The sequence below is a fragment of the Mastigoproctus giganteus genome, chromosome 2 (genome assembly GCF_048544385.1).
Source record: "Mastigoproctus giganteus isolate SK-2022 chromosome 2, ASM4854438v1, whole genome shotgun sequence".
In the NCBI taxonomy this organism is placed as follows: Eukaryota; Metazoa; Arthropoda; class Arachnida; order Uropygi; family Thelyphonidae; genus Mastigoproctus; species Mastigoproctus giganteus.
The window spans coordinates 92,821,547-92,847,008 of record NC_143576.1 but is presented as its reverse complement, the minus strand read 5'-3'; the positions used below and the strand labels follow the sequence as shown (position 1 = coordinate 92,847,008).

Sequence of the window (25,462 nt, the reverse complement as noted above, 5' to 3'; positions counted from 1 at the left end):
TCCAAGTGCTTCGAAGGAAAACAATAAAGATCATCTTCCAGTTTATTGGAAATCCAATAAAAAAGTCTGGGTAACAACTACACGTTTTGGAGAGTGGTTTAATGATAGCTTTGTGTGAGAGGTGGAAAGTTACTTAGCTTCAAAATCTTTGCCTTTTAAAGTTCTCCTTATCGATAACATGCCAGGACATCCATGCAGTCTAGAATTTGACCACCCAAATGTTGAAATTGTGTTTTTGCCACCCAACACTGAATCACTTTTACAATCGCTAGACTAGGGTATGATTGCTGTATTTAAGTCCTACTATGTTAGGAGGACTTTTACTGGCTTAATTGAAAAAATGGAGTCAGACTTAACTGTAAATCAAAGTTGGAAAAATTATAACATCACAGATTGCTTGATCAACATGAAGGCATCAGTTGATGAGATAAGAGCTTCCATAATTAACACATGTTGACGAAAATTGTGGCCAGAAGTGGTTGTTGCTAGAACAATGAACTGGTTACTGATATTGTAGCAATTGCACAGGGAATAGAAGGCAGTGACTTCGAAAACATCGATGCAACAGATATTCAGGAACTTATTGAGACTCATGCAGATGAACTTACAGTAGAAGAGTTGGATGAATTAGTAACAAGGTCAAACGAGAACCAAAATGATCCTAAGGAGGGAGAACTTGACGTTATTAGACCAGAATTAAATAGCAAATCATTAAAGGAAAATCTTTAGCCTCTTCATACAACTTTCAGAAAAGGTGGTGGAAATGGATCCTAATTTGGAAATAAGCGTCAAGTTTAAACGAGACCTAGAACAATTATCCGTGCCTTACAGGGAAATTCAAAAAGAATTCAATAAAAAAAAAATGAAGAAACAAACTTCGATTACGAGTTATTTTTCACCCAGCAACCAATATTCTTTTTTTTTTTTGAAAGATTTGTTTACATTTAATATTAAATTGTTTCTTATTTTCATTTCAATGCCTTATGCTTGTATTTCACTATGTACATAGTCATATTATGTAGGTACATATAATACATACATGGACAAAATTTTAGACTAGTTTTTCTTGTTATATATTTCATACTTTGGAACAGAACCCTTTTATTACTATGGGCACCATAACTCAGTATTCGTGGCATTTCTCAGGAACGTAACCCCTGCAAATAGCAGGGGTTTATTGTATTGCCATAAAATTAGAGATGCTTTTTACAGTTGTGGTGATAAATCTTTACTTCCTGTAATTAATTGTGATTTATAACATTAATGGAGAGTGTTTCTATTGTATGAATCACAAATCTTGCTGTGTTTACCTAGATAAATCATTAAGTTTCTTATTTTAATAGTTTTTATTTGGTGAAGAATTTTTTGTACTGGGTGAATATAGCTGAAATGTATCACTTCAGATGAAGTTTGGAATGGATGCTATCCAATGCATGTGGAAATGGAGGTGGGGGGGGAATACAAAAATTTCCAAAAAGAGAAATTGTCACCGTTTATGCCAAATTAAATTTTAATTACATCATGCAGCCATCCTGATGCTTCTGACAGGAAGCCATCCATTTTTAAATAGATGTGGTTAATGCAATGAATCAACAGAACTCAAAATGGCACCTCAAAGAAAAATTTTGCTTCACTGGTTAATCTGTTTTAACAGAACAACAGAAACTCAATGACTGCACTTAGCTGTTTTGCACACTGGTTGGCCAGTAACTTCCCTTCTTTGTAACATATTCAATGTTACCCACATTATTTCCTATGACTTTTGGTTATGGGGATATCTCAAGGATAGGGTCGATTAAAGACATATCTAAGGAAAGCATCATGAGGCCTATTGCTAATGTTCCCCATGAATGTTCTTCAGACAACAGTTGGCTATGCTATGCTGTATCGCCAGCGTAGAGTGTACACAAACGGTCACTATATTGAACATCTCACTTGTTCATTCAAACAGCACTCTGCCAGTTGCACACAGTGTCAATTACGTTTTGTGGAACTTTTTTCCATTTCCATATGCATTGGATAATATATCCATTCCAAATTTCTACCAATAACAACTTTGCACCTATACCCCACCGAGGTTGATGCACTTTAATTATAACCACCTATCTTTATACTGAAGTGGCTTGTCGTTTGCTCTTACAAATTAGCATTTAAGTTATGGAAGCATTTCCCTTCAGGTTTTAAATATGTAATGCTTATAATTTGGGCAAGTTTAATTAAACTGTATGTAATATTATTTCCCTAGTTAATTATAATAAAAATGTTGATTATTAGATAAGTTGACACAACTTAATTGTAAAATTTATTTCAGGATGTTTGTATTAACACAGCCCTTCAACCTGGTGTTAGAGTAACAGTCAAGTTAGATATAGGTAAACTTTTGTTTGTCATGATTATTTGTCAATAAATTATTTTTGTTGTTTGGTTATATATATATATATATATATATATATATATATATATATATATATATATATATATATATTAATACTGAATTCAACAAAATGTTTAAAATTGGTTTAGTTCAGTTTATAGAATTATGCCAAGTTAGTTATAAGAAAGTTTGGCATTATCATGTAAAGTACAGTGGCAGACAAAAAACTGCATCACCTTATAAAAAAGTAACATTTGTAGTGAAGCATATACAATATTGTTTGATTACAGTCATTTTGTTTGTCACAAAGCATTTATTTTATTTTATTATTATTTTTTTTAACACCACATGAATTCATTCTTTCTTCCTTTTCATTCCTTATATCTATTATCATTATTATTATTTTATTTCTTTTTTTATTTATTATTATTCTCACACACACACACACACACACACACACACACACACACACACACACACACACACACACACACACACACACACACACACACACACAGGGTGTCTCAAAAATATTGGTACAAACATTTAGGGGAGGTAGGTAACATCTAAAGGAATGTGAATCACATAGGAACCCATAACTGGAAATGTCACCGTAAGTCGGTATGCTGTTTATCAGTTCGCGAGAGGGACAATTTCTGGTTTACTCATTCAAGCAGTAGTCGCCGCACGAAGAGCATGCATTGATATATATGAACAGTGAGCTGGCAGACATGCACCTAGTGTATGGATTAGCAGAGGGCCCACACGTGTGTGCGCCCCCATGCGGCACAACATCACTTCGCAATAAATGTGTGGGCAGGTATGGTTGGTGACTGCTTATCAACCCATACCTGTTACCATCCCACATGAACTCTGCTAAATATCGGATCTTTCTTGAACAAGTTCTACCAGGGTTACTTAACGATGTTCCAGAAAATGTGAGATGCAACATTTGGTTTCAACATGACTGGGCGCCTGCCCATTATGGAAGGTGTGTTTGTGACCATTTGAACAGGCGTTTTGGGTGTCGATGGATTGGCCATGGTAGACCCATTGCCTGGCCCCCATGCTCACCTGATTTATCGAGCCTTGATTTCTTTCTGTGGGGGCTCTCAAATCTATCGTGTATGAATCGCCTGTGGAGACGGAAATGGATCTCGTGGCGAGACTCATTTGCGCTGCTGCTACTGTCAAAGAAACTCCAGGTGTGTTAGACCGTGTCTGCCAATCCATGCTGCGTCGGTGTCATGCATGCATCGTGTCTCATGGTGGAACCTTCGAGCATCTGTTGTAACATCATGAAATGCAGCCATCTCGTCCTCCTTTGTTAATATTATGTCAGATAAATTTTTCCACTAATTACTGTCTTGTGTCATTTCTGCTTCTTGTGCCTCTGCTACTACTTTCCCATGACGTTTCTGGTTATGGGTTCCTATACGATTCGCATTCCTTTAGATGTTACCTGCCTCCCCTAAACGTTTGTACCAATATTTTTGAGACACCCTGTATATTTAATATATTTTCTCTCTCTCTCTCTCTCTCTCTCTCTCTCTCTCTCTCTCTCTCTCTCTCTCTCTCTCTCTCTCTCTCTCTCTCTCTCTCCCCCTCCTTCTCTGGAGTGGGCCCCCCCCATGAAATCTGGCAACATCAGGTGGGTCAGAGTCTCGAGTTGAGAGAGTACTAGCACTATAGGACTGGCCTATAGTGCTCGTACTATAGTTTTGCCTTCCCGTGGTGTGGGTGAGTATCCAGAATCATCTCTCCAGGTGATTAATGCTTCTGGGTAGCCAAGCAGCCAGACACAACAACAACAGAACATACACACAAGCCTACGTCACACACACATATCGGGCCCATTTGTAGTGATACTGTGTTAAGGCGCCTCCGTAGCCAGGTGGGAAGGAGCAGTAGTGCGTAGCACACGCTTCTTGATTAGACCGAGGTTCGAGCCCGTCACCACCAAATACGGAGGATGCGGAAAGGTCAGGGAATGACCACCGCATATCCCGGAGCAATATGGCCTTAGTTGCTAACGCTCCTAAACACCAAACAACAACAACATAGTGATACTGTTCTTCACAGAGATACGAGGCAGAGTTGAACTGACATTCTAGGAGTCGCCCTTTACAAAAACACATGTTGCAAAGCAAAGGTATTGTGTCAGATAACACTTCTATCGCATCAGACAGTAATTGCAAGGTATTGCATCAGCCGTTTCTGTAAATACGACATTGGAAGGGTATACACGCTCATTAGTATCCTGTTTTGCAGAGATGTAAGCATGGCTCCTTATGTTCAGTTGACACCAAGAAAAAAAAGTGTAGCTGTTGCTCCGTCCCAGGAAGTGCTTTCTATGCGTGCTATCGTTGATAAAATAGGCTGCCACCAGTCAACATTATCCCGGGTGCTGAAATTAAAGCGTAAAACCAGTCATGTGAAAAGACCTGGATCAGGCCCTAAAAGAGTGACTACGCCTTCCCAAGATCGATATTTGAAATGGCTATGCCTTCATAATCGCCGTGCCTTGCTTGTGCTCCTGATCTAAAACTGGACTTTGAGATGGCCTCTGGTGTTGAAACAAGTGCACCAACTGTCCAAAGACTGCTTTGGAATATGGTCTACATGCCTATCGGCCCAAGAAGAAGCCTTTGTTGATCCAACAAATGAGTAAGAAGTGACTTGCTTGGGCTAAAATGCATGTTTCTTGGACAAAAGAGCAATGGGACATTATCTTTTCTGACAAATCGAAATTCAACCTGCATGGCTAAGGGCGCCTCCGTAGCCAGGTGGGAAGGAGCAGCAGTGCATAGCACACACTTCTTGATTAGACCGGGGTTCAAGCCCGTCACCACCAAATACGGAGGATGCGGAAAGGTCAGGGAATGACCACCACATATCCCGGAGCAATATGGCCTTAGTTGCTAATGCTCCTAAAAACCAAATAAACAAACAACAACAAACAAGCATGGCTAGGATGGGAAGCGATATGTCAGAAGACAAAAATCGGAGGCATACCATCCTGACTGCATAACACCGACTGTAAAGCTCCCCGCCGGTCATATGGTCTGGGAATGCATAACAAGCAAAGGGGTGGGGCGAATATAGTTTATTAACAGAATGGTGACTGGAGAAACCTACACTGCTGTCTTGGAGGATTGCCTGAAACCCATTATTAGGGATCACCACACAGACATCCAAAACTGCATTTTTCAACAGGACTCAGCACTTTGTCACACAGCAAAATTGGTAAGTTTTATGCTATTTAGATTTAATGAAGTGTTTGTCTTCTTGTCTCACAAGGATTAAAACTTACTTACACCAATGTTTTCCCTCATTTTTTTCCCTTAATGTGCAGTAAACATCAGAAATGCTGGCATTACAGTGTTGGACTGGTCCTGCAGCAGTGCAGATTTGAACCTTATTGAAAATTGCTGGTACATAACGTTATCTAAAATTGCTCAGAAGAGGCCAACAAGTAAGATTCAGCTGCAGGAGAGCATTGTAAGGGCGTGGTACCACAAAATTGGGCAACCATATATCCAGAAGTTAATTAACTCTATGCCAGATCATTGCAAGGCTGTCATTATAGCTCGAGGAGGAACAACAAAATATTGAGGACTATTACATTAACTTGTCATTTGTTTGTACACGTAAATGCAATAAAATGTATGTTTGGTTGTCATAATTTGAGAAATCATGCCATTTGCATGATTTCTCAAATTTCCATTAATTCTATACATTTTACTTTTTGGGAAGATATTTATGGCAATTAGGTATATGAGGTGGAGTCTTTTTATTCGATTTCATTCACAGAGGTATATATATCCCATCTAGCAAATGCATTTCGAACACTTCTGCAACCTACAATGCAGTGCAAAACACATTATTTGCAAAATTCACAAGTAATGCAGTTTTTTTGTCTGCTGCTGTTAATTTGCTACTCTTAACAAATTCACTTCATTTATATGTGGGCCCAGTTATAAACTTGCTGAAATCCACTTCCATCTGAAGTCAACTTAATTTTCCTAAAATAATTTAAACCAGCAACCTGCAGAGTTACACACAAGATTATTTTATTTAATTATTCCAGTTAAAGTATTTATATGAATGTCATAACAAAAGCAAACAAATGCCTGTCTTTTCAAATGATGCATATATTTAGTTGCAATTTAAAAGCTTTTTTCTAGGTAGATTTTTTTTTTTTAATTTATATAGACACACAAGATATTAGCAGGCACCTTTGCCTTTGAAGACGGCCTCTGTAGCCGAGTGGGCAGGAGCGCGAGTGCAGTAGCACACGCTCTTTGAGTAGACCGGGGTTCAAGCCCCTCACTGCTGAATACGGTCGATCTGCCAACTCACACTGGACCAGCGTGGTAGATTATGGTCCATTTCCCTCAGCATGAATTGTTGAGGAGGCTTCCATCCTGCAGTGGGTTGATAATGGCTGCACTTTACTTTTGCCTTTGAAAAGTTGCTGATCTAAACCATCAGTTTCCTCAACTGCCACTTATATTGTATGTCACAGTTAAGTTTCATTCCATTTCAGGATATTGTATATAATTGTCTGTGATGATCCTTGTCTATAATCTCTTTACCTCATTCAGTTGGATTTATTTGATATACAGAGAAGGGCAATGAGATTAGTGATGGGAACAAAGGGGTGCTCTTACCAAGAAAGATTTCAGTTCTGCAAATTGCATTGTCTGGTCACTAAGCACCTGCGAGGTGATCTGATTGAGGTGTATAAGGTTTTGAACGGTTTGAGGAAGCTCATTGCTGATGGGATTCTTCCTATTGCTTGGATTAAGCACTTGAGGGGGCATAAATTCCAATTGAGGAAAGACAGTTGCAAAATAGATATACAGAAATTTGCCTTTAGCCAGTGAGTGGTTGATTGCTGGAACAAACTTCCATCTGTAGTGGAAGTTCGTAGCTTAAATAAATTCAAGGAAGAAACTTTTGGAGGGAATGAATAGGTGAATTGAGAAGGTTTTTTTTTTTTTTTTTGGCTGTGCTGGATAAGATTGCTTTCTTGCATCATATGCCACTACAAATGCTACCCCTACAGTAAAAGGTGCCTCCGTAGCCAGGAGCAGCAGTGTGTAGCACACGCTTCTTGATTAGACCGGGGTTCGAGCCCGTGATTACCAAATACGGAGGATGCGGAAAGGTCAGGAAATGACCACTGCATATCCCCGGAGCAATATGGCCTTAGTTGCTAATGCTCCTAAAAACCAAATAACAACCACCACCACCACCTACAGTAAAAAAAAAAGTTGCAAACTCATATACAGGGTTGTTAAAATTAAAGTATCCCGATGTAGAGGGCTCTGGAGCGAGTTCTAAGACTCGTACTGAAGAGAAATTTGGACAACGGGTATAATAAAGAATCGCTCTCCATTTATTGGGAAAAAAAAATAGTTAACACAGCACCACATAGTGACAAAATTTGTCACTATGTGGCAATACAAATCACTTGAACAGCACTACCATTGTTCAATATGTCCTCCATTTTGGTCAACAACAGTTTCCATTCGAAGAAAAGCATTTTCTACAGCAGAATGTAACATGTCAAGTGGAATAGCCAGTACAATGACGTCTAATGCTGTTCTTCAGATCTGCCAGAGTTTGACATCCTTCCCGATACACCTGGTTCTTCATAATACTCCACGACCAGAAGTCACATGGGCTGAGGTCCGGTGATTGGGGTGGCGAAAATGTCTGGAAACAATGGCTGATGACCCGTTCATCTGTAAAGTGTTGCCTTAGCAATCTTTAGATACAACGGTGGATGTGGGGTAGTGCACCACCTTGCATGAATATGGTATCCTGAAGGCACCCAAGTTGTTGTAGCTCTGGTATTGTGAAATTTGCCAACATTTCATAATATCGCTGTCCAGTGATGGAACAGTTGTGGGGGTCCAGTTGGTGTTACCTGTTCAAAAAAGTATGGCCCAATCATGAATGTGGCCGTAAATCCACACTGTCACTTTTGGAGAATGCAACGGGACCTCTTGGATAATTCGAGGGTTTTCTGTTCCCCAAATGTGACAGTTGTGCGTATTCACTTCTCCATTTAAGCAGAAGTGGACTTCATCACTCCAAAGGATGTTCCATGGCTAAGTGATATCCACTGTCATTCACTGCTGCTTATATTCGCGACAGTTCTTTCTGTATGCTATGGGGCACTGCTTTTTAGTAAATGAAAGGGATTTCTGTGAAGAATCGTCACGTCAAGTAACACTGTCATCTGTTGTTTGTAGCATATTTGCTAGAAAAGCTAATTTACAGTGCAATTTATTCATGCAGCTTAATAAATTAAATATCAGTATGCAAGGCTCAGAGGAGAATTTACTCACTTCTACTGACAATTTTGTTCACCTTTTGTTGGAAATTTCTGCCAGTTGCTGGAAATTCACTTTAATAACATTAATATTAGCAAATTTTGAATCAAAATTCATAATGAATTTCCATGAATTTCTGAAATGGCAATTAGAATTGCCGTTTTCCACTTCCTACTTGTGCAAAACAGGGTTTTCTGCTTTAAACGAGATTAAACAAAGAGAGAGAGACAAAGGTTGGTAAAAGAGGAGCTGAGAGTAAGCTTATTCACAATAAATCATCATAATAAAAAACCGTGCCCCCATCAGACCCAACTGTCTCACTGATTAAAATGTTATAATTGTATTTTTGTTTGTTTTTATATAATTAATTAATTAATTTTTTACATGTTTTCTTTTAAATTTCATATAATTCATGTATTATTAAATATACCCCATAACCAGAAGTCGTAGGGTATATTTAATACTTGACAGAAATAACTTCCCACTTGTAAACATCTGAGTATAGTAGTAATCGTAGTGTGTGTCACAAAGTTTTAGCTTCTTTAGAAATGTGCCGCAGCATCAAAAAGGTTAAGAAACACTGCTCCAGGCAGTGTAATTTGACGCTAAGGAAAATCCCAGCCATGATGTAAATTGCCCATGGTTCAATCAGTGTGCCACTATTGAACAGTTGTTCCTTTCGTGTGCCTCTCCTTTTATAGCACTCATTTACTGACTGCAATTGAATGGACACAAAATTGTGGTATCATTTTGATACATGTTTGCATCTGGCAGTGAATGTGTTAAACAACTGACTTTGCCTACTAAACTAAGGCAAACTTTAACCAGTGAAGATAATATATATTGGATATCTTTACCTTTTTGCAGCTGATCCACTTTCATCACATTATCTAACCAGTGATCACTTAATGTGGTGCTTAGATTGGCACACCTTAACTTGCACTTCTATAAGTTTTATTATTGCATCCATGGACTTTGTGCATTATGGTCCCATATGCTGCTACACTGCAAACCAACCAACTAATGAATGTGCCATTGTTGCAGGATCATATGACACCCTTGATTGGTGTGTGTGTGTGTGTGTGTGTGTGTTTTTAAACTCTAAACATTAAAAGTATTAGAACCTGTAGTACCAAGGTACCATGTGTGGATTGAAGATTGGGAAAATAGAAGATACTTCTTGACATTATACTTGAATGTCTGTAGATTCTAATTTTCTGGAAATATATGTGAAGGAAGGTTGTTCCAGAAAGCTGAAGTTGAAGACATAAGAAGAAAAGTTTGTTCTGCGAGTTTGAAGTTGGACAGTAAATGGATGTTCACTGGTTTTGGCACATGTTTGGACTGGTTTGGAAGAGAGAGGAAGAATTACAGAAGCCAATTCAGATGAACAGTCCATGGAAGTATCTGTAGAAAAGGTATGCAGCAGATATCGAGCAGAGTGATTTTGTGAGAGGTAGATCATTAATTAAGATGGCTGTCCTCTTTTGAATGGACTCCAGAAGCTTGAGAAAGGTTTTGAGACACCAAAACCTCTCTGTATATGTGGGCACAATATTCCATGGTAGGGCAAATTTGAGATTTGTACAAAGTGAGTAGTTGTTCAGAAGGAAACTAATGCCAAGAGTGAAAGAGAAACTGATCTTTTAGATGCAGAGATTTGTGATGTGCTTATGCCAAGAGAGACCAGAAGTCAGGATAATCCCTAATAGATATGTGATCTAGAAATCTTGAGTGTCATCAAATATAAGCATAGAGCTGTAGACTTTTTGCAAGGTATAAAACAGGACTGAGGTTTAGGATTTAAATTAACTAAGTTATCTTTGCCCCATTAGAGAATTACTTGGGATCAGCATTTATGGAATTGGTGATGGATATTTGAGAAGACAAAACTCTTTGCAGAGCAGGATTTCTCAAACTGGAAGGTGGTTGCGTAGAGCTGTAGGATTGCATTGTACTATCACCAGAACTCGGATGGGATTTCCAGTCAGTCAGTAGAAGAAGGTCAATAATATACAAGAGTGGGAGAAAGAACTGATCCTTGGGGAACACCTGCATTGGTGGAGAAGTTAGAGGGCCATTTGCTATCACACACACACACACACACACACACACACACACACACACACACACACACACACACACACACACAGAGAGAGCATTCGAGCACATCCACACCTGTCACCATTCATGCAGTCGGCTGACCATGGCATTGACAGACGATGTTTTAGCAATAGTTGGCTTATTATTTACAACAAAGTGTTTTAAATGTAATATATGGTGCAAAGAATGGTTGAAAAAAAGTTTATTCACATGTGAACTTAAGTGAATTGCAGTTGGCCCCTAAAGATTGGCATAATTATTTGCGGATGAATGAAGAAACTTATTTAGAGCTTCTTTCATTAGTTACTCCAGTAATTAAAAAAAAAAAAAAACGATACTGTTATGAGGACGGCCATTTCACCACACAAGAGATTAACTGCAACTCTGAGATTTCTTGCAACTGTAAGAAGTTATGAAGATCTTAAATTTTCTACAATAATTTTAGCAAAATTCTCAGAAAAATCCCCCAGCTTTATTAAAATTTAATAAAATAATATAGTAATGAATTTTATTATTGACACTGATATTCAAAGTTAAAATTTACTTCTAATCCAGGCAAATTTTTTTATTATTCAGCGACAAAGTTAATAGTGAATTTTTTTTCATAGAATTTATGTAATTATTAATGATGGTTGAATGGGGATTTCCCCCAATCTGGCAGTTGCCAAATCGCTACACACACACTCCGGTTTTCCTGCACAGGCCACTCCAGTTCAGGCAAATCAAATGATTTTTCATATTTCCTCTAGTTGCCTGTGCAGGTCAAAATAACTGTGCAGTTTTATCATCCACACACTCCAGTAGACCTGTGCAGGCATAACTGACAGGCTTACCTGAAAGTGTGTAGCGGCCTTTACTGGTATGCCTGTACATACAGGAATTACCTCACCTAATAACATGCTGTATAAATGGATTATTAATACAACTTCTGATGTTGTATTAATTTATAATATGTTAGTTTCATTTTGTTGCAATTAGTTTATTATAATGATAAAATATGTAGCATACCACATTGTTTAAAATACATATTTTGCAATTGTTTTTGTCTATTTTGTTTTATATAGAAGGTAAAAAGATGAAAGGAGAGGCAGTTTCTCCATCAGTTCCCCGCACAAGGTTAGGACTGTATTGGGGTTATACAGTAAGATTAGCTCAAAGCTTGGGAGCTGTTTTTGCCCAGTGTCCTTTCAAAAATGGCTATGATTTGACAATTGGAACATCAGAAAATGGAGATAGTGTAGAAGATATAACACTTCCTTCATTTAGGTACTCAACCAATTTTTATTTAGTATTTGCTATAAATAATGGAACCATTCCTTTTCAGGATAAACTGAACCCGGAGTACTTCAGAATACATGAATTATTTTTTAATTTTGATTCCATTTCACTAGCATATAGTGTACACCTCCCCAAACTAGATCTCTAGTTGAAAAAAATGTGCATTTACAGAGTGATCATTTTAAATGAAAACTCACACAAATGTGAATAACTTCAAGTGAAACAGATGACATTTTTTTTAGTCCGTGCATGCTGTCATCATCTGTTCACAACCTGTAAAGCTATAAATCCAAATGTTCAATGTATGAGTAGTAATAAACATGGCTTAATGAGTACATATGCCCCAAAACAGAGGCATTTTAAACTACCTGACCCAAAATCATTTTTGTAGATGATTTTGATGTTGTAAGGCACCATCATATCTGCAATATGGAAGCTTATGAAAATGTTCAGAGAGACTGATAATGTGAATGTTATGGAGAACCTGGCATCAGGTCCACAAAAATAGGGAATGTCATGTGGCAGTTGCCATGCAGCACTGAGGAAATTAAGTGTTTTCATACAAAGTTCATGTTATGCTACAACTTTTGCTATGAAATCCAGATGTCAGCTTTATCTTTAGCTGAAGATGCAGTACAACCATCACAATGTAACAGAAGTGGTATGACTTGGCAGAAGTTGCAGCTAATAGCTTTGGCCAGAGATCAGAAGGCTCAACTACAATTTGGAAAAGAAGCAAATTTCCTATTCCTAGCCTGTTCAAAATAGCTTTTTTAATTGATTAATTAAACTTTTTACACTTTAGTGGTGGTGGTGGCACCTTAAATGAAGCTGTAGATCTGAATGCAACCAATTATAATATGCTTTAGTCTTATCTCAAGCAGCCGTGGCACATTTATTTTAGAAAAATTTAAGATTTTAGGATGAAATGGTAAATTTAAAAAAAAAAAAAAAATTCTTGCTATAACCCAGCATGACCACTATATCAGTGCAGGTACTCCATGAAAACCATAAAGTCACTTCAGAAGCTATTGCAGTAAAAGTCTGTCTATGTTTAGGAAGCAAGCCCTCCAATATCAGCCTACTCAGCATGATACATTGCTGTCTGCCACTTGTTTGGAGTGGTCTGGGTTCAGTTCCTGACAATGATTGGAGGAATTCCTAAAGTTGTCCTTGTTGGATGTAGTTAGCCAATCTCAGATTGGGATGTATAAGATTTTTCCCTGTGAGTTTTGGGTTTTTCAGCCTGCATAACATGCAAATTAGCCCATAAATATGCAGTTACTTAGATGTTAATAATATATATTACCAATGATATGTAATACTAATAATATATACTCAGTATTTTTATAAAGCTATAAAAAATTTGAGATTTTTAATCACTAATTAACAATTAACTCGAGATTGTTATTTTAGGGGATCACCTTTCAAGTGACTGGCTATTGCCACCATGTTAAGTGGGCCAGTAGATGTTAAGAATTTTAATTTTAAAAGCCCACAGTATCTCTATTCATGCTGTTTTAACAGTAGGCCTTAAGAATTTACCTAAAACTACTTTTTTGAGCTCCTTATATGACTAATATAAGGAGCTCAAAATATAGTGTACAAGACTAATATAGACTTGTCATTAGGAAGGTTTAGGGATGGCTAAAAATTAATATTCATATCTTAATTGACTTTGACATTAGGAAGGACTACTATCAGCTCAGTTGTGGTTTTGATTTATTTTTTTTAGTAATAAGTGTTCTTTGCTTTCAGACATCTCTTAGTTGTATTTGGTGGTCTGAAAGGTTTGGAATATAGTGTGGATGCTGATGACACTCTTCAGATTGATGATCCACGATTTTTGTTTCAATATTACCTTAACACTTGTCCAAATCAAGGATCCAGAACTATCCGAACTGAGGTAGGCAAATTATATACATTAATTTTGCTATATCCAGTGGATATATATATACTTTTATTTTTCTAAATATAGCTTGTGTTAGTGCAAGACAGTATAAGTAACTCCTATCTTTATTCTGTTCAACATTAGCACAGTATAGAATTGACCTTGGACCTATAGTTGTGCAACACCTAGCAGGTGCTAGTTTTCTTTTTAATTTCTGGAAAAAAGCTTGGTATTTTTGGATTTTGCTTGAACAGTACCAATATTTTATATTTTCTTAATGGATTGCAATATTTATTGTGGGTAACTTCTCATTTTTAATTTAAAAAATTCTGTTTTTTATATTTATTATTTTCAAACAATCAGAAAGAAATATTAATCTGAAAATTAAAAAAAAAAATTTAGATATAAAATATAGATGTGAATCTATTAGTCTGGTCCATTTTCTAGTTAAAGGTTTCTGGTTGAAATTTTAAACATGCACATCTGCATATTTCTGCTTATTATGTATACAAATACCTTTTTAAATTTTTTTTAGTTTATTTCAAAATTTAGCACACTTCACAGCTCATGAAATTTGATACCTATGCATTTTGCTTCCTGCAGGTGGCACCCATCTGTCAAGTGAATATGTTTTATTTCTTCATCTAAGAAAATCTTCATTTATGCAAAAGCAAGCAATAACAAATGTCAAAAACCATGTGAGACCATAGATATTTACTTAACTTGTGGGAGTGGAGAGGCAAGTAATCTTGAACTTCATAGCTGTGTTGGCATCTATCAATTCCCATGCTATTCTTCATGCAAATAAAAGATTTGCAAGAATGGTGGCATGGTACCTGACAGGTGCTCATGTTTAGTTACTTTGAAAAAATAACAAAAATTCAGGAGCTATTGCAGTAAAAGTTTGACTGTATTTGGGAATCTAAAAAACTTTTCTAATCATTAATTAAAGAGTAATGCAGGAGTGTTATTTTTGAGAGGCCCAGTCAGGTCCCTCACCACTACTGCTGAGTTAATTTCCTAGTAGAGGACTGTATGAGAAATGTAATTATTTTTAATAATAGCAAATTTTCTTAATCACTATTATCTACTATGTCTGTGTTAACATATTCTATCATCTTCAGTTTTACAAGGGTTATACCAAAAGTAATACATTTATAACTGAAACAAAGGATTTTTTCCAGATCTCAGTTGACTGCACCCTTAAGATTTTTGAAAAACTTGATATAATTTTCTCAGTGTTAAGACTTCAGTTAACAGCTTTACTTAAAATCCTGGAAAATCATTTTAGAATTTGTTACTCTATTAAAATTAGCACTATTCCATTGTACTCAAAAAAAAGATATCACAGGAAAGACATTTTGTAGCTCACAGTGGATTCTCAAGATCTTTCCACAGAGTGGTGTCTTTTCTGCAGCATTGGAAACTTTGAAAATTTTTAAAACGTTATCATTTGCTGATGATCTGCTTTTCATCCATCCATTCAAATCAGTTGGATCAAGCACTAGCAAAGCTACAATGCAACAAATATCTGATATTAACATTACTTCATCATATCTGACATTCCTTCAGGCTTCAGAGATTGAGTTAAGTGCTGAAAAATTGGCCCAGATGATGTTCTCAGTGAGGAGAGTAAACTGAATGCCTATCTCAATAAGTGGATTCCAAATTAAAATTGGAAACTCTTTCAAAGTTTTCAGTTTGATTTAGGATAGGAATCTGGCCTTTCAAATGACACTACCTACCTAGAAATAAATTCTTCTCTGCCCTTCAGTCTGTGAAACAGGAAGTACTGGGTTTCAGCAACATTAGGCTTGTCAATAAATTTGTTCAAACTTATGTAGTACCGGTGGCTCTTGTACATTACAGATTTGGTCATCTTCCTCACCACCACCACCATACTTTCAGCTGTCCTTGGCTTTTAAGATCTCTCCTGACCTCCCCTTACTATTTCTAGGGCAATCTCTATTCACTGCATGAAAATACCCCCTTGGAAACAAATTTTCACCATTTGAAATATAATTACCTTTCTAAACTTATGTCAAGCAAACTAGGTGCTCCAGACATCTACAGTTATCTTACCCAGAGATAACAGTATTGCCAATCAGCAAACATTAATGGCTTGACCTGCTCTCACCTAAATCAATTGGATTTTTCACTGAGCCTGAGATGATTTGTAAGGACAAGGCCTAGAGATCAAAAGTTTTTGCCAACACTTATGCCACATTACAGTTTTAAATTTTAAAGATCACCATCTCCTACCATGGGGCATGTGTATAAACCTGATTCATGACTATGCATGTTTTGGACAGCATCAATAACTTCTCTGGTACCACTCCATACTCTTGTTAAATGTATTTTGAAGCACTTGTAAAAATATCTGATCATTGCCAGTTGTAATTAGTTTTATTGATTGCTGTATCTGGACTCTGTTTTCATAGTCATCAGGCTTTTCCAGATAAAAAAGCAACTCAGATAAGTATATAAAGTCATATGAAGCACAGTTAGTTGTTCTCACTATGGCACACAGATCTGAGTGATGACTGATATCAAGAGGAGTGTTATTGTTGGGAAATGTGGCAACATTGCCAATGGCCTGGACCATCTAGAGTTGACTGTTTGTGAGGTTATCATGTAATGGAAGTGTGACAGTACCGCCACCAAGAACAACACACAGAAGACCAAGGAAGCTCACCCCATGTCACTAGAAGGTACTTGGAAGGGTAAGATGACAATCTCAAGCATTCCTGCAAAAGCAGGACTAAGGTGTCGACAGGTAATGGGATCTCTATGAATACATTACGTATGGAATTCTGCACTCTGTTTTCATGGTAGTGTGGCAGTAACACACATAAGCCAAACAGCATTAACCACAACAATCGCTATAATTGTTCCATAGAGGTAGTGGAAATTGGATCTAAAGTGATGAATTATGTTACACAGATGGGTGTGTGTGTGGAGCTATTTTGTGGTATGCTTTAGAACCTTTGGTGGTTGTGTGGTGAAATCACAAATGCCAGTGCCTACCTTAACATTTTGATCAGTTCATGTGCCATATGATGTGTTGGTTCTTTGGTATAGACCCATGTTTGTTTCAACAGGATAATGCCTTATGTCATACTGCTGATGCTGTTCAATAATGGGTCACTGATTCATGGATGTGAATGTACAAATTTAGAATGGAACAGAGTACTGATTTTAATCCTATTAAACATCTACAGGATGAATAGAAACGTTGGGTGAGGGACAGACCAGTACGTCCCACCTTGGTTGTTCAACTGGCTGCTCTTCTCCAGGAGTAGAGGATTATACCTGCTGTAGTCTATCATTCTTTTGAAGGAAGTCTACCCAGGAGTGTGTCACAGTAGCCAAAAGGGAGGCCCACCACTATTGAAGTGAGTTTGTCAATGAGAAACCAGCATGTACTATTTTGGATACTTTCTTTTTGTAGGATTAATTATTCAGTCATTTAGGGGTTTGATGGTGCTTCATCATCTAATGCTATAAAATATTTTAACTACTTTAAATACTATAAAATAATAACATTCTAAATAGAATTATATAAGTTGAAAAACTTGAATATATCTGACACATTGTTATAATTTGATAAAATCTGAGTGTATAGGACTCAAACAGATGAATAAAACATAGATGCCATTCATTACTAAAAGATGTACATTTGATTAAAATGTGCCGAACTGTTAATGTCAAAATATCTATGCCTAGGATGATTATCAGTCCTTAAGAAACAGAAATGCATTGTGACAATTCCCTGCATGGAGCCAAGAAAGGATTACTTCCTCTTAGTGAATCTTGCACTGAATAGAGATTGCCAATGCATAATTACAGGCTTGATTTAATTTATCTTGTTGGTAGTGTGCCCGTGCCAAGATTTTTGCTGTCGTGTATATAGTTTTTTGTGACTGGCACGATTCTGTAGCATTGCTAATTTGGCTGCAAAATCATCAGTTGGTCCCACTGTACAGAATTTAAAAACTGTCTGAGACCACAGTAGTCACCTTTACGAAAGCAAAAACCCTTCCTTTTACCCCTGATGGTAGTAATATCTTTAAGTAAATCCCACATCAGTACACTGTGTGATCACTGGCACCCAGTAGTTCCTTTATCTGCAAATTCTTAATGCACAAAAAATCACTGTTGATAACCAGATCAAAAGTATTACTCTCTCTGGTTGCCTCTCAGACATACTGCTGCAGAAAACAATCATCCAATAAATCCACAAGTCTTGCTAGTGTGTGAGTGACCAACCCACAAATTCCAGTCAATATCTGGGAAGTTAATCCCCATTATTAGACATTCTGATTTACTGGCCCACTCTATTTTTCTGTACACTTGTTCGTTGTGCTCATTAGGCCTATAACACACTCCTACTCATTTTTGCTTTCCCAGTGTTTATGTCACACCAAACTGTCTTAATATTGCACTGTCCATCTATGTCAACTGGTGGATGCACTTCCTTAGATTTTGTGTTTCTGAATTAACAGCATAACCCTTCCTACCCTTTCTGTACACATTGTACTCTCCAAATTCCAATTCTGCTCTTCTTATATCTGTGTGGCTTCACTTCTCCTAGTTTGAACATGTTTGCTTACTGTTTCCTTCCAATGAATATTTTATTTTACATTGCTGTCCTTACACGATAGCTTCAATACCTATGGACAAAAGGAAAAAGAGGTGAACAGTAGCAGTGATAAAAAGAAATGAAAGGCAAATACTTTAGAATAAAAAATTCAAAATTATAAAAAGAAATATAAATGCAGTGATAGCAATGCAAAACTTGGTTAAGATTTTGGAATAAATGAATCAACAGTATACAATACTTTGAGCAAAGCAGATCGATATAAGGAAAAGGGCAAATTTGCATCAAATTCAGTAGAAATGTAGAAAACTAGGAATAGAAGCAGTGCAATGATTGAGAAGGGGCATCTTTTTGTCTATATAGATTGAAGATTGTAATCAAAAATAAGTTCTGCTCAGCACTGTTGACATCAGAGCAAAAGCATTGTCTTTTATCAACTGTGAAAGAAAACAGAACAAAAAATGTGAATCAAGTACAACTGATAAATTTTTCTGCTAGTCCAGGCTAGTTTGAACATTTAAAAATCAAACAGGGCTGTAAATAACAGGTGAACCTGCAAGTGTAGATAAAGAAGCTGTATTAAAATATCCAGATATTTTGAAATAACTGATATTGGAAGATAACTAGGTTTAGATGAATTAGACACTGCAAATGTTTGTGAATTGCTTGAATCTCATATAGAAGGGCTCAGTAATAATGACCTTATTAATTTAGAACAATATGCTTTTGAAAATGAGGACAACTGTGAGCAGATGAAAATGAATCATCAAAGGAGTTCACTTTAAAAGAATTCAACAAAATATTTCACACTCCTGAAACTTTAAAGACATATTATGGATGCTGATCCCAACATCAAAGAAGCATGCAAGTCTGCCAAAATAACATGGTTCAAACCTTTTTCCAAAAAATAAATTAAGAAATTTTTTCACCTTTTTATTTATGTATCTGTAAGCTTTTGTTTCAAATAAATTTTTGACTAATGGAAACATTTTTTTTATCTTTTCCATTCATTTACAAAAAAAAATATTTAAAAAAATGCATATTTATAAATTTAGTGCATATTTTGAAAATCTTAGAACCAGTTACCGTTTTGTATGGTGCCTCCGTAGCCAGGTGGGAAGGAGCAGCAGTGCGTAGCACACTCTTCTTGATTAGACCCGGGTTCGAGCCCATCTACCAAATACAGAAGATGCGGAAAGGTCAGGGAATGACCACCGCATATCCCGGAGCAATATGGCCTTAGTTGCTAATGCTCCTAAAAACCAAATAACAAACAAACCGTTTGTACTGAACACTGTACTTTTGTATTCAATTAGCTGACACTTCCTGGATACATATTAATCCCACTAATTGAGGGATTGCTGTATTTTTTATTTGTTTGTGTTGAAGTTAGTTTAGCAAGTTTAGTATTTTCCCTAAGAAGAAAAGGTAAAATATTTTGAAGATTATGCTTGCTGAATTTTAATTCTTTAGTTTGCAAAAAACAAAACATCCTTAATGTGTGTGTCCTATGAAATTTTGCCCTAAAGGGTTGTTATAATGGATTCACAGCCTGAGACATCAGGACTGAAAAAGAACAGGATGGACAGTATGTTAAAGCTGATAACCTTGAATCTGATACTCATTCAGATGCATCTGTTAATGTTAAAATGTTTACAAACAACAGATGCCAATGTCACTTGGAGTGATGATCCTTTACACATGAAATCCCATTTACTAAAATGCAGTGGCTACATATTGTTCCAGCATCCCACAGAAGGACAGAAAGGACCTTTACAGATATAAGTGGCAGTGAATGCGTTAAAGAGAAAGAAGGGTTATATATATGATTCTATTTACATCACAATGTACTATACTCTGTAAAATCATTGTCAAGTTCAGATTAAAATAAAAATGCAAGTCAACTGCTGTTTGCAAAGCTATTTGTATGTTTCAATATCCAAGGTTAAGTCACTCATACTGGCATAGGCTGGTAAAACAGAATATCCAACAGACCGGGTAATTATGGCACAACTGTATTGGCCTAAACAGTTACATGAGGATTACAAATAATCAAGTACATTAATATGCTGGTATTCTGACTAAAATAGCCTCTCAGAATACTGAACTTATTTTAATCCAGACTTTTGAGTTTATGAAATTCAGATTTTTGTACAGTTAACTTTTTTCTGCACTGTTTTTTGCTATATATATATATATATTAAGGGTAATATAAAGAACCATTAGAATAAGCAAATCAATCCAATAATAATACCATCAGGGACCTAAGAAAACGCAAAAAAAAAAAAAAAAAAAAAAAAAAAAATTTATTATCGCTCTTTACCGACAATCTAGATGACTTCAACTGGGGCCAACCACCCAGAATGAAGGCAAAAAACGACAAGAGGTTCTCTGTTTCTGTGATGATCAATATATGCTAAGTAATTTAAATCTAAACCAAATATAAACCAGTATAGGCCGAATGTAAATCGAATATAAATAAATCGAAAGATGATAATAAAAGTTAAGAAAATTTAGAAATATTAGAATCAAAGATAAGAAATAAAGTAAAATATAAAAGTAAGCATATATTAATCATCGTTGACCCGACAGAGAACGTAATTTAATGATTAAAATAAGACTAAATATATAATACATACTACATATTGACCGTATCTAGGACATAATGTAATAGTCGTCAAAATAATATGTGGTGCTCCCTATGTGATGGATACGGTAAAAATAAATAATTAAATTAACGCATAGAGAAACATGCAGATAGTAAGAAGAAAAACTAAAGGAGTAGGAATAATAGAACCTGAACTCCACAAAGGCGAAAAATAGTAGTATAGATAAGAAATAGTTTCTCCTACATCCTCGGATTGCCCTAATAGAGAAATAAAAATAAAGAGTGTAGGACAGTTTAAAGACATTACAAGATATAAGTTGTGGCTCGGGTATGCCCGGGATCGCAAACCCGTTCCTATAGTAGGACCCTGAGCTGAATTTGCATGTTATCTCAGCGTGAACATAAGTAAATTTAAATGAATTTAACTATATATTAAAAAAAAAAAAAATGATACTCTAATTTGCAAGCCGGTGGGCACAAGTTTTCCACGCCATAAGACACCAAGAATGCAAAGTGTATCCTATTTACATATATACGTGGCACTAAATATAACGATTATATTGAAAATTATATTAAAACAATAGGTTCAGAAAACAAATTTTTGAAATTAATTATGTTTATCGCTTTCCTGAAATGATATTTCAGGTAAGCGATAGGGAAATTATTATTGATCAACCTGCCGTACAACGCTGTTAAGCCCACTGAACAATTTTTATTACTATTGCAGATATGAGCAATCCTTAGACATTGCGATAAAATTATATTAGCATGCACTGATTTTGATATATTAGATTTCCAATTTGTAAGGCTGACTACGTTAAAATTAAATGCATCTCTTTTATTATATATGTTTACGTCTATATTATTATTATGGAATATTTCTATATGAAGATCCAGATAATTTGCTATAGTATCGGAACTATTAGTTTTTTCCAATACAAGTTCTACTGGATATAATTTACTGTAATCCTGGACATGATTTAGATATACACAATGGATGATTTAGATATACATAAAACTATTAATTTACGTAATGACTTGCTGCCTATTAATAACTTACATATTAATATCAGATTTAGATATTCTAGACCATTTGGTCTTAAAGCGTGTAACTATAAAACAATAGCTACAAACCTTCACAATATTAACATCGGACAGGATACATGTGTTTGCCACAAACCTTCATTTCATAGATACGTGGATCCTAACCATAATCACATTATAACCGGCAATTTAGATATAATCCCATATCCTGAACTTAGAGATATTTTATCACTGGGTTTTAAATTTCGACCTAATTTACCTATTAATAAATCTAACTTTAAAAAATTGTTATATCTAGATTTACTTAAATACTGCATAAGATCAGCATACAACCATAATATACTGGTTGAAGCATACCACATGTGGTTATTTACAATGCTTAATATCATATCTAGCAAATATAATCAATTGAAATTCATACAGGATAATCTATATAATACCAAATTAATAAATAGGCAGCTCAAAGATATACATGAACATTTTGTAATTACTCCCGTTGACAAAGCTGCTTGTAATTATGCAATCATATGTAAATCATATTATATAGAAATTTTAAAAAATGAACTACAGTCTAGCCATACATATAAACAGATAACATCTTCCTCTAATATAATAATCAAAAAATTAATTGCATTGCATAAAAAATTAAAGTTAAAGTATAATAACCTAAAATATCCATTTATATATGGCATACCCAAATTTCATAAAACACCGATTGCTTTTAGATTCATAACATGTAGAGATAGTTATGCTAAATTTCCCGGAAAAACGTTAGAAAAGCTACTTAAAATTATATTAAATAACTTAAATAAAACTATTATAATAAATAATAACTTACCTATTATAAATGCTCTAAAAAATAACAATATTCATCAAATACAAACATTTGACTTTAACAGTCTATTTACGAGCATTAATCTTGATAACTTAAAAGTCGTCCTCCAGAAACTATATTTAGAAAATAAAAATGCCATAAAGGTTGATTTAACCTATTGGGATTCTCTAATAAAATTATGCATCTTTAATAATTATGTATATGACGAAACATCGTTATACCTACAAGTGACTGGCACCCCTATGGGAAGTCCAGCATCAAGCATAATCGCAAACCTTTATCTACATTATACAGAAAGAGAATTCCAAGATAACCTACTTATATATAGATACGTAGATGATATATGTGTTTTTAATTGTCCACATTTTGTCCAGGATTACAGTAAATTATATCCAGTAGAACTTATATTGCAAAAAACTAATAGTTCCGATACTATAGCAAATTATCTGGATCTTCACATAGAAATATTCCATAATAATAATATAGACGTAAACATATATAATAAAAGAGATGCATTTAATTTTAACGTAGTCAGCCTTACAAATTGGAAATCTAATATATCAAAATCAGTGCATGCTAATATAATTTTATCGCAATGTCTAAGGATTGCTCATATCTGCAATAGTAATAAAAATTGTTCAGTGGGCTTAACAGCGTTGTACGGCAGGTTGATCAATAATAATTTCCCTATCGCTTACCTGAAATATCATTTCAGGAAAGCGATAAACATAATTAATTTCAAAAATTTGTTTTCTGAACCTATTGTTTTAATATAATTTTCAATATAATCGTTATATTTAGTGCCACGTATATATGTAAATAGGATACACTTTGCATTCTTGGTGTCTTACGGCGTGGAAAACTTGTGCCCACCGGCTTGCAAATTAGAGTATCATTTTTTTTTTTTAATATATAGTTAAATTCATTTAAATTTACTTATGTTCACGCTGAGATAACATGCAAATTCAGCTCAGGGTCCTACTATAGGAACGGGTTTGCGATCCCGGGCATACCCGAGCCACAACTTATATCTTGTAATGTCTTTAAACTGTCCTACACTCTTTATTTTTATTTCTCTATTAGGGCAATCCGAGGATGTAGGAGAAACTATTTCTTATCTATACTACTATTTTTTGCCTTTGTGGAGTTCAGGTTCTATTATTCCTACTCCTTTAGTTTTTCTTCTTACTATCTGCATGTTTCTCTATGCGTTAATTTAATTATTTATTTTTACCGTATCCATCACATAGGGGGCACAACATATTATTTTGACGACTATTACATTATGTCCTAGATACGGTCAATATGTAGTATGTATTATATATTTAATCTTATTTTAATCATTAAATTACATTCTCCGTCGGGTCAACGATGATTAATATATGCTTACTTTTATATTTTACTTTATTTCTTATCTTTGATTCTAATATTTCTAAATTTTCTTAACTTTTATTATCATCTTTCGATTTATTTATATTCGATTTACATTCGGCCTATACTGGTTTATATTTGGTTTAGATTTAAATTACTTAGCATATATTGATCATCACAGAAACAGAGAACCTCTTGTCGTTTTTTGCCTTCATTCTGGGTGGTTGGCCCCAGTTGAAGTCATCTAGATTGTCGGTAAAAAGCGATAATAATTTTTTTTTTTTTTTTTTTTTTTTTTTTTTTTGCGTTTTCTTAGGTCCCTGATGGTATTATTATTGGATTGATTTGCTTATTCTAATGGTTCTTTATATTACCCTTAATATTATAGACATTATGGGTGTATTGCATGATTGCTTGCAACTGCATTGACTCATAAATATTATTTACATATTAGTTACAGTTATTGTCGTTTTAACTTTCTTTCTTTACTTTTTTATCAATAATTATAAATATATATATATGACATTTTCTTTTCAGGAGGCAATACTCATTTCCTTGGCATCTTTGCGACCAAAAATCAAATATCAAAAACAATGAAAGATCTCCCCATTGTAAAGAAGAAAGCCGTGAAATCATTTCTTACTATTAAACTTTTTTAAAGATAAAATGTTTCAATTCATTTCATTACCATTTGCATAAAAAGGGAGAAAATATTGTATTAGTTTTCCTTAGTAGCAAGGCCTTCCAAAAATATAATGCATTACTTTGATTCACAGATTTATTGTAAAGCTGAAACTACATCAAAAAATAGATAGTATAAAAAACATCCCCTTTAAGACAAAAATTGCAAATTTTACAGGAACATTATTCTGGTCATCACAGTTACATGTTATATTCAGCACTCAGTGACTTTTTACAGAGATTCCTTAATATGCTAGCCATTACTGAAGATGGAGAAACAACTAGAAATCTAAACTATTAACTAAATCAAATAATAAATACAAACTAATT

General features: G+C 35.2%; 1 protein-coding gene across 2 annotated transcripts in view; it reads left to right on the top strand.

Moving 5' to 3' along the window:
• Nucleotides 1–25,097, top strand: part of LOC150089427 (28S rRNA (uridine-N(3))-methyltransferase) — a 90,703-nt gene extending 65,606 nt beyond the window's left edge. For both annotated transcript variants that reach the window (XM_090368584.1, XM_090368583.1), the window contains 4 exons: nucleotides 2,312–2,372; nucleotides 11,889–12,090; nucleotides 13,861–14,008; nucleotides 24,989–25,097. In XM_090368584.1, coding sequence (XP_090224710.1) covers nucleotides 2,312–2,372; nucleotides 11,889–12,090; nucleotides 13,861–14,008; nucleotides 24,989–25,048 — 471 coding nt within the window. In that variant the 3' untranslated portion in view covers nucleotides 25,049–25,097. The remainder of the gene's footprint in view (nucleotides 1–2,311; nucleotides 2,373–11,888; nucleotides 12,091–13,860; nucleotides 14,009–24,988) is intronic.
• Nucleotides 25,098–25,462: the final 365 nt, after the last annotated feature.